General features: G+C 55.6%; 3 protein-coding genes across 3 annotated transcripts; 1 reads left to right on the top strand and 2 right to left on the bottom strand.

The window, feature by feature from the left end:
• Window positions 1–3743: 3743 nt before the first annotated feature.
• On the bottom strand, window positions 3744–4940 carry PHYSODRAFT_469590 (hypothetical protein; the record flags this gene model as incomplete). The annotated part of the gene is made up of 2 exons (XM_009519611.1): window positions 3744–4301; window positions 4371–4940. Coding segments are annotated over 2 exons (1128 nt in total), but the record flags the coding sequence as incomplete, so codon positions are not given.
• Window positions 4941–5455: 515 nt separating this feature from the next.
• PHYSODRAFT_538581 (hypothetical protein) lies at window positions 5456–7037 on the bottom strand. The gene is made up of 5 exons (XM_009519610.1): window positions 6597–7037; window positions 6376–6523; window positions 6243–6302; window positions 5915–6175; window positions 5456–5833 (listed from the first exon to the last, which is right to left on the bottom strand). Exons 1-5 carry the CDS (start codon window positions 6960–6962, stop codon window positions 5532–5534), a joined length of 1137 nt encoding a protein of 378 aa, XP_009517905.1. The 5' UTR covers window positions 6963–7037; the 3' UTR covers window positions 5456–5531.
• An 880-nt stretch (window positions 7038–7917) lies between these two features.
• PHYSODRAFT_323977 (anthranilate synthase) lies at window positions 7918–9438 on the top strand (the record flags this gene model as incomplete). The annotated part of the gene is made up of 1 exon (XM_009519609.1): window positions 7918–9438. One exon carries the CDS (start codon window positions 7918–7920, stop codon window positions 9436–9438), a length of 1521 nt encoding a protein of 506 aa, XP_009517904.1.
• Window positions 9439–9951: the final 513 nt, after the last annotated feature.

Here is a 9951-nt window from a genome sequence, read left to right as displayed (position 1 = left end):
GTCAGCTCGTACCTTAATTGCGCAACTTCGTTGAGTGAGCTCGCCTTTTGAGCCTTTTCCGGATGCACTTCGGGGTGCTGCTTCAAAATTGTAGTCTCGGCGTCCTTGTCGTTGGAGCTTGGGCGTTCTGTCCATGGTTTAACTTGAGGCGAGGCCTCGCACACAACCAACAACTCGTTGGTTAGAGCACTCAGATCTGTCAGTGTCTTCAGCAGCGAAGACCGTTCAGCGTAGTCTTCGTCTTGAGCTTTCTGGGGATCCTTAGGATGCATTCCTGTCGTCGTTTGGTTACTGGATACCATTTCGTCAAACCATGCATCAAGGCTGCTCAATTGCCCCTTCACGGTCTCAGGTGTTGCAGGGTGGTGTTGGTCATTCGTGAGCCGAGAAGACTCCCCATCAGCCTGCTGCATGTTGCACAGTTCCTGCGCCACAACAAGACCGTGCTTTAAATGTTCACTGGAGATTCGTAGCAGCACGCATTGCGTTTCGGCTCGTATCCACCGCTGACTGCAAGCTTTGAGGTCGATTCGGCACTCTTGCAGTTGCTCCGCAAACTTGGATGCGAGTTGTTCAAGTGCTTTGTTCTGGCTCTGAGCTTCCCTGGTTCGATTAATTTCTTCTCTCAACTCGCTCGAAAGGGTCTCCATTTGTGCCTTGAGATCTTGGATTGTGCTGCAGTAGTTCATCTTGATCGAATGCTGCCGGTTCTGTGACTTGTTGAAAGTGTATGCTTGACGTTGCAAAGTCTCATGTGTGGCCATGCATGCCAGGCGTTCGACTTCCAGTTGCCTCTCCAACCTTGCCAATTGTTCAGCCAATATCTGGTGTGCAGTCTCTAGCTGTAACGCAGATTCTTCCATTGATCGGCATCGAAGCACTTCATCGTCGCGCTCAAGCTCCAACTGCTGGCATTTCCCCCAAATTTCCGCCAGCTCCAGCTTCAGGTGTTCGATGGTAGTGCTCTGCATCGATGAGTGGTCAAGTAGTTCAGCCAGTTCCTCACGCAAACACGCCACTTCTATCGTTGATTCGTGCAGCTCTGCTCGCACACAGTTGACTTCTTCCAGATCGCGTGCAGATGCGGCATCGAGTTGACTTCGTAACGCGTTTTCACGTTCCAGCGCGTTCGCGAGAGCTTCTTCGGTTTGGCTAAGTAACAAGACATATTCATCTCTCTCTTGCACTGCCGCTGCGAGCATCATTTCCAATTCCTGTTGAGACTGGTTGTCAAGGCTTATCCGTCTTTCCAATTGAGCTATTTGGTTTGCTTGGATCGATACGTAGTTCCTGGCCGTAAAATGTGCAGCGGCAGCATCCTCTGTACACATATTGGCTATTTCCTCTCGCATCCTCAAGCTTGCCTTCAGATCTTCAATTGCTGTGATGTGGATCATGCATTCACCTTTAAGTTGAGCTGCTCTCTCCAGCGCAGCCCGTAACTCCAACTTAGATTCGACCAGCTCAGCTGACAATTCAGCATTCATTGCCTGAACGTCGGTGAGGGAGGCATTCGTTGCTAGCCACCTTTGCTCGTGCTTAGCCGACTCAGCTGTAACCATTTCCTTGGCTTCCTTCTCGGCATCAGCAAGCTGATGCTTCAAATCTGCTAGCAAAACCCTCGACTGCTCCTCCAGCAGTTCCAAGTCCGAGTTCGTCTTTTTCCGTGCTACTTTCTCGTCTGAGAGCTCAGCCTGAATACTTTCTAGTTCAGAGATTTGCTCCGAATTGACATGTTGCAGCGTATTTAGTTGACTTTCAAGCTCGCGAGCGTTGCTATGGGCATAGTCAAGCTCCTTCTGCAACATGGATACACGGTCATTCAATACCTCCATCGCGGCTACACTGTTTTCTGAGCTGTTGGCATTATACGTTGACGAGAGGCCACAATTGAGACGACTGTTTTCTGCCTCGAGCGCGGTTACCCGTGCGGAAGCAGCGGCCAGCGCGCGGTTCAACATCGCAAATCGGCACAGCAACTCGTCATTCCGTGCCTGAACATCACGAGTTCGCGCGACTTCCACGGCTAACTTTGATCCAAGGTTGTCCCCACTCTTCAACACCGTCATTGCATCGCATTCCTTTTCGAGTTGTTTCAGCGTGATTGTCGAGTGATTTGGTATTCGATTCGGTACTTCCAGTCTACTACCGGTTGCCACGAGTGCCTTACACCTTGCGGACAACTCCGCATTGCGCTCTTCCAGCGCCGCAATCTTAGCCGAAAGTTTTCGGTCTTTGATCGCTGCCGCTTCTTGTGCGCGCATTTGTAGCAACCGCTCGCACTTCCGGTGTCCGGTAAAATTCCACACGAGTTTAATTCTCTCCGTCATCACGAGCAACTCCGTCGCCACATTAAAAGCAGCGTTATTCTCACTAAACTTTATCATACTATCTCCACCACGAGTCAATTCAGGCAAAAGCTGCCTGAGACGATCACTGAAATGCTCCAACTGCGTTTCAAGCTGAAGACGACCGGCTACACACGCGCTGGCGGCGCTAGGAAGCTGATCGCAGAGTTTGGCGATAATCTGCAAACAAAACTCACCCACCATTGGCTCCAGCAGTTCATAGCAAGATTGAGACGAGGTGGGTGAAAGTGACCCCATCGCATCTTCGAAACTCCGCGTCATTGCGATAAACTTTTTATCGAGATGTTGCAAAAGTTCACACTCGACTCCAGTCCCACCAGCGATTCCTTTGCAGTCACGCAAACTGTGAACACCAGGGCCTAACGCACGCCGGGCCATATCAATAGAATCCACACAAAGTGACAGTGTTGACTGCATATAACTCTCCCCACTGCGAGACTCTGGGGATAACAATGGTGAAGCACTGCTGTCATCTCTCAGGGTCGTATAGTCTTCGTCCACACCCGTAATCTCGGTAGGCAAATTAAATTCCTCTCCATCGCCACTACACCAACTTTGTGGCGAGGCCAATTCCTCCAGCTGATGGTAGTTTTCGCTGCAGTCTTCGCTACTATCGCAGCGAAATTCAGAGCGATCGAACTCGGAGCTTGACGCCAAAAGTTCCAAGAGGGACGCAGTGGATGCGACGGTCGAAGGTTGGAGCTTCGGAGAATCAGGGAGTTGGTCAGGGAACAAGAATTCCTGCACCACCGAGCAACAGATTGCGTCGGCAGCGACCACGGCCGCTACAACGTCCTGGGCGCGGTCGCCAACTCTTCGTTCAGCCGTTGGTGCACGGTTGTGCAGTGGAGGGCACCCTGCTTTTCTGCCGCGTGACTTTAGTGGTGAGAGTTTGCAGCAGCTTTGACCTTCCAGTCCACAGGGCACTGACTTGAGCTTAAGATCACCCGTAGTACTTCCATGTAAGGACGCATATTTCCTCCACCGATTCCAGGCACGATACTTGCACAGTGTTTGAATCCGGCGCCGAATAGCGACTAGATTCAGCAAGCAAACGCCCTTTTGCAGTTCGAGCTCAGTAATTTGTTTCTCTCGCGTAGAATTGACCTGCTTCTCGACCTCAGCGTGGCTTTCTTGCTCACAAACCACAGCTTTTTGTTCCAAGTCCTGCTCGATCGTACCCGCAAATTCGTCGTTACTCGTGCACTGCTCACCACAATTGCAATCCAGGCACTCTTCAAGATTCTCTGGAGCTCCACAGCATACAGACGAAACATGATTAGATGAATTCAACACGGTGAGGGTGGACTTGAGCTCGCTCGCATCATCCATCAGTTGCTGTGTCATATCTCCACAGATCTCAGGTATTCGAACTGTGCTGTACACACTCCTCGCGCGCTCAATGTATCGTAGTGTGGTCATTGACTCTTCATAGTGCGCGCAGCACGGACTAATGGTCCCGAGTATGATAGTCTTCGCGTGTCCACCGAGACAATCTTTCAGTAACCGCGTCAAGACCGAGTTCCGATAAGGCGCGAATACTTTCTGACGATGAGAGCCATCGACAGAGCGACCACTTCTCCGCTTCGCTAAAGCACCGACAACATCCGCGAGAGTGGCCAACGAACGGTTGACACTTGCAGCCTCTCGTGCACGCAAACCGCTAACATCAGACCGATCCACCCGCTCACTTGCTGCTAAATCCACCACGGCGAGCTTGCTCTTCCGAGGGGACGAGACCGCCGGACTGTTCTGTGATAGTGAAAGCAACAGCACCGTGTGAGAACGACTAGGGCGCGAGGATGATACCGAACGCGTGCGATTCCCCTCTTCGATCAGCTCTACGACTTGCGAGCTGCTCGTGACTTGCACACGTCTCGCTCGCTCAACAAAAGCTCCGTCATCTGGGTGTTCTCGAACTTTTAGAGATTTCTACAGCGTCAAACGACAACGTCAGTAAAATTGACGTGAAAATATTATCTGGAACAGACTCAACTTTACCTTCATGGTGCTTTGAGACAGCAAGTCATAGACGCGTTCGTCGTAAATTTCAACGTAGCTCATGATCACAGTGTATGAGTTCCCCGACCTCTTCCCTTCATCGATTTCAGCAAACAATCCCTGAAAAATTCGTGGAATCAAACCTCGTCGCTCTGACAGTGACAACGCACTAGGTGGAGCCCGTACACCATTAACGTTGCCGTTGGTCTTGACAGACGCAGGTAAAGAGGCTCGCTCGCCACTACTCCCCATGAGGGAATACGTCTTACCAGCGCTGGGTTGTCCATAGGCGAAGACGGAGCAGTTGTTACCTTGAAGTACTTGTTGCAGTGCCAGAACGCCCAGTTCATCGTAGATCGTGCTCTGCGTCGCTACGGGGTGTCCAGGAGAACGATCAAAGGACCAATACGTGTAGTCGAACCGAAATTCCTGCGTAAATTGGGCTGGGAAGGTTGGCGAGTCCGTAGTTGACGTGGACTCCTCCAGTGGAAGCTTACTTGACGTGTACCTTGCCGACGCGTGGCCTCGAGGTGGAGGCGGGAGTGCTGTCGGGTTCACAATTCTGGTCATCAGTCCGTCGGTAGTCACGGTCATGTCGATAATCGCTCGATAGCCATTCTTCTTCTCCGAAAGCAGCATTGGTCGCACGCACACTGCAGTAAAAGTGCGCTGGTCTTCACTGCATGCAAAGCTGCTACTGTCGCTAGATCCAAGACTCGAAGTTTCAGCGGCCAGTTCATTGAAATCTCCGTCGTCCTCGTCAGCGAGGAGGAGTTCGCTGTCGTCTTGGTTATCATCATCGCCGCCTTCACAGTCGTGCATTGGCTCTTCATTTAACGCGAAATCACGGGCTTCGTCGAGATTGCTGGCGGAAAGGCGATGCCTCTCCTTTGGTTCACGACGGCAGCTACTAGCATCGCAGTGTTCGTCCATGATGCAGCACGTACGAAGGTGTAGCGCGCGTCAAAATGGGCTCCACAGCTTCGCATGCCAAATACTTGTTACCGTGTGCATGTCTTCAACCAAAGAAACCGCTCAGCCTCCCCGACAGAAATACCACGATTGAGACCGCAAGCAGAAGAAATACACAGAGCATCCAGATAACCTGGATATTTTTTTACTCAACGCGAAAACTCAAGGTATGTATATGCCACAGCGAGCTCATACAGCTTCCGAGGGGCCACGCTGGTTCCCGAGCACCTTGTCACTCGAAGTCGTGGCAGATTCATCTCCGGATCTGCCATCGGCGCTGGCTGACGTCGTGCGGCTCGTTTCGGTCGACATGTGCTCGACGCGTGGTGTCAAGTAGAAAGAGGCACCGGGAGGCAAACTGGTGATCGTGGCGATAGCGTTGGCAGCCGCTTTGCCGAGCGCTTCACTCTGACCCGCTGCAGCTTGTTCAACAGAGAGTGAGGTGATGGGGGCGATGGCATGAGCTTGAGCGGCTTCCTCCGCAATTCGGTCTGAGAATGCATCAAAGGTACGAGTTAGCTCTGCATACATAATTACGTTTCCATCGGACAGTTCCATCGGACAGCACGCACCCTGGTGCCACTTGGCTTGCAAGTGCGCGACCATCTCCGAGACATCCTGGAGTCGCTTGTGAATCACGCGCGACGGCGTGTTCTTCAGCTCGTCAAGCAGCGGCTGCATCTCCGACGCTGCCATGTTCATCTTGTGATCGTTCGCCAGCGCCTCCTTCATCAGCAAGCCAGGAACGGGAACGCTCGCTGAAGACGCCGTCGTCGTGCCGACCGTCGTCTTGGCACTCACTTTCGACTCGGGCGAGGACCTCATCGTGAATCCTGTCACCACCGGCCAACGTTAGCATCAGCAATAAGAAACACCTCTATCCGCAACGCAAACACTCACCGGGGTCGCCATTCCCCATCGGGTCCAGCTCCGTGAGGATCCGCGTCGACGGCTCATAAGCTGCAAAACCCCAGTCAATCTGTCAGTAAACACCAACTCTACCTCACACACCCCTCCTCGTGTATCACCGTACCCGACTCCTCGACAGCGACTTGGTGCGTCTCCTGCTTGTGCTGCAATTCCGCAGCCTCCGACCCCAGCAGCAGCTCGTCCGGCACGGAGGTGTTGTTCGTGTAGCAGTGGTAGATCTCGTCGCTGATGCGGTGGTTGTGCACCGTAATCTACAATCGTACAGTACACCGTCAATCCCCTCCCACCTTTCTCCGCTCTACCTCCACTCTACGCCCGCCCTACCTGGTTGCGCACGCGGATGAGCCAGCGGATCTTGCCGGGCTCGCCGTCCACCGCCTCGTACACCACGTCCACCGTGAGGCGCGCCGAGCAGCCCGTGTAGCGGTTGTGCATGTGCGTGCGCACGCCCGTGCCGCGCGACGGCTGGATGCAGCCGTGCGTGCACCAGTACGACATGGTGGCGTACTTGAAGTCGTCGGGCACGGGGTACTTCTTGAACTTGTGCTTGCTGTTCCAGTACGGGGTCGTGGACGAGCTGCGTCTTCTGAACATGGTCTTGGTGCGCTCCGTGTAGCTCTTCCAGGCCGCCATGAAGGCGTCCCACGTGTCGAACGTCTGCGGCTCGAAGGGCGGCACCACGATGTTCATGGCGCCGCGCGTGCGCGCCAGGTCCTCGCGCAGCTGGAAGTTCTTGGTGCGGCGCTTCTTGACCAGCGGCTCCTCGGTCACGACGGCGGGGGTCCCGTCCTCGTTCTGGATGGCGCGCACGCTGCCGACGCCGGCGCTGGCGCCGGGACTGGGGCTGGCATCGGTGTCGGCGGCGGACTGCACCACTGCAGTTGAAGCAGTCTCGACGATGACGACGGTCTTGTTGCTGCTGGCCATGGCTTGCGTTGCTGGAGGAGAAGTTGTCGGAATGTTGTCGGAGAACGACTTAAAAGGGGGAGAGTCGATATTTAGAGATGTGGGTATAGTGGGTTCAAGTGAGATGCGCTTTTGGGAAATGTAGAGAATTTACTGAGAGGCGGAGAAAGTTGCTCCTCGTGCTACTCGCACCATGATAGCTTTTGCTGGAGTTCTTCTCATTAACGTTATTTCATCGAGGTGAAGCACCGGTGAGATCTCTCAAATGATGTATTGCTGTGTCTGTTGGCTTTACCGGTACCTTGCAGTCGACAGCGGCGAGTTTTTCACGAGCGCGGTTGCACCTGCCACTTACTTTCTCTTCCACTTGCCCCGATCAAAGTGGCCAGCAGTGCTCTATATTTCCTAACATTGGCGCTGCTGGTAGTTCCTGTCAAGGTTTACTCTTCCGCCAGACTCGGGGCATCTTGCGTGTCTTCCCTTTCACAGGGAGGACAGTCAAAGAGCAACACTCCCCAACAAGTTGAAGACGATCATGATGACGTGGTCCACACAACCAATGAAATTTCTTGTGGCAACACGTACCTCTATACAAGCGACTTTTCCCTCTCTAAACAAACCTTCACGCCACCTTGCTGCCATTCCGGTCGTCACCAGCACTTGGACTCGGGAGCTCAACACGTGCAAACCAAGGCGCCACCAACACCTCACACCTCACTCTACCCGCACACCACCCGCCATGTCCTTCCAGCCGCAACTGGAGCGCGTCGCGCAGCTGCAGCAGCTGCCCGAGAACAGCGACAAGAACCTCGTGCCCGTGTACCTGGACGCCGTGGCCGACCTGGACACGCCCGTGAGCGTGCTGCTCAAGCTGCGCGAGGGCCAGACGCACTCGTTCCTGCTCGAGTCCGTGGCGCCCGGCGAGAAGATCGCGCGCTACTCGTTCATCGGCGCCGGCCCGCTCAAGGTGGTGGCCACGGGCCCCGGTCAGAGCTTCGAGGGCGACCCGCTCGTGAACCTGGAGAAGGAGATGCAGCAGTTCCGCACCGTGACGCTGCCCGAGCTCAGCGTGCCCATGACGGGCGGCGCCGTGGGCTACTGCGGCTTCGACGCCATCCGCCACTTCGAGCCCAAGATCGCGCCCTACGTGGACGCCCAGAAGGACGTGCTCAAGGTGCCCGAGAGCATCTACATGTTCTTCGACACGGTCGTAATCTTCGACCACGTGTTCCACTCGCTCAAGATCGTGTCGCACTGCCGCCTGGACACGGGCGACCTGGCCGCGGCCTACAAGGAGGCCACGGACAAGATCCTGGCCGTGAACGCGGCGCTCGAGAGGCTCCTGGTGCGCACGTCCAACGTGGCGCACGCCAGCGCGCCCACCACGTCCAAGATCGACCTGGAGGCGGCCTCCAACGTCGGCCGGGCCGGCTACATGGGCTTCGTAGACAAGCTCAAGGAGCACATTGTGGACGGCGACATCTTCCAGGCCGTGCCGTCCCAGCGGCTGGCTGTGGACCTCCCGAAGGACGTCACCCCGCTGGATCTGTACCGCCAGATGCGCGCCATCAACCCGTCGCCGTACATGTTCTTCCTCGACATGGGCGAGGACTTCCAGATCGTCGGCGCTTCCCCCGAGATGCTCGTCAAGGTGGACCATGACCGTGTCGTCGAGACGCACCCGATTGCCGGTACACGCCACCGTGGCGCCAATGACGAGGAGGACGAGGCACTGGTGAAGGACCTGCTCGCGGACGAGAAGGAGCGCGCCGAGCACATCATGCTGGTGGACCTGGGCCGCAACGACGTCGGCCGCGTGGCCAAGCCGGGATCCGTCCGGGTGGAGCGCCTCATGCAGATTGAGAAGTACTCGCACGTGATGCACATCGTGTCCGTGGTCAAGGGCGACCTGCGCGAGGACCGGACCGTGTACGACGCCTACCGCGCCATGTTCCCTGCCGGCACGCTGTCCGGCGCCCCTAAGGTGCGTGCGATGGAGCTCATCTGCTCGCTGGAGACGGAGCGACGCGGCGTGTACTCGGGCTCCGTGGGCTACTTCAGTTTCTCCGGGTTCCTGGACACGGCCATCGCCATCCGCACCATGGTGGTCAAGGACGGCAAGGTCTACTCGCAGGCGGGCGGCGGCATCGTGTACGACTCGGACCCGCAGGCCGAGTACATGGAGACGGTCAACAAGCTGGGCTCGGCCGTCAAGACGCTCGAGAAGTGCGCCGCGCACATGACGCCGTCGGCGGAGTAGATCAGTTTGCCCAGACAGTCAGTCGCGCAACATTGCCAGTGCCTCGAGATAAAATACATTGTGCACTTCTTGCTCTTGTACAGACAGCCCCATGGAGCTCGTACCGTAAGGGGCATCCATGTTGGTGCTGCGGCCGTTGCCACGGGGTACGCTGCAAAGAAAGTGCGTGGGGCTACAATCGCTCGACCGCAATCACCGTAAAACGAGGTTCTCCCCCTCCATTTCTCTATCTTTCCAACTGCATGTTCTTATCGTCTATGTCACTATCCTCGCTGACAGCCCCTCGTTTATGTGTGACTGGTGTGCCCCACACAGTCCGCCCACGAATAAGGCGCCGTTTCGGCAGTTGTATTCAGTTCAGCGGCCGGGTCAAGTCGAGAGTCAAGGCAGGGCAGGGGCCAGAAGACCCGGGGCGAGTGTGTGTGACGTACTGAGCTGTTGCTGCAACACAACACAGAGGCAGCGGCTTCCCTCCCCTCCCCTCGCTCCCTGTTGCATGCCCCATTGGCGCCA

The sequence above is a fragment of the Phytophthora sojae genome (assembly GCF_000149755.1).
Source record: "Phytophthora sojae unplaced genomic scaffold PHYSOscaffold_1, whole genome shotgun sequence".
Taxonomy (NCBI): Eukaryota; Oomycota; class Peronosporomycetes; order Peronosporales; family Peronosporaceae; genus Phytophthora; species Phytophthora sojae.
This window is presented reverse-complemented; position numbering and strand designations above follow the sequence as displayed.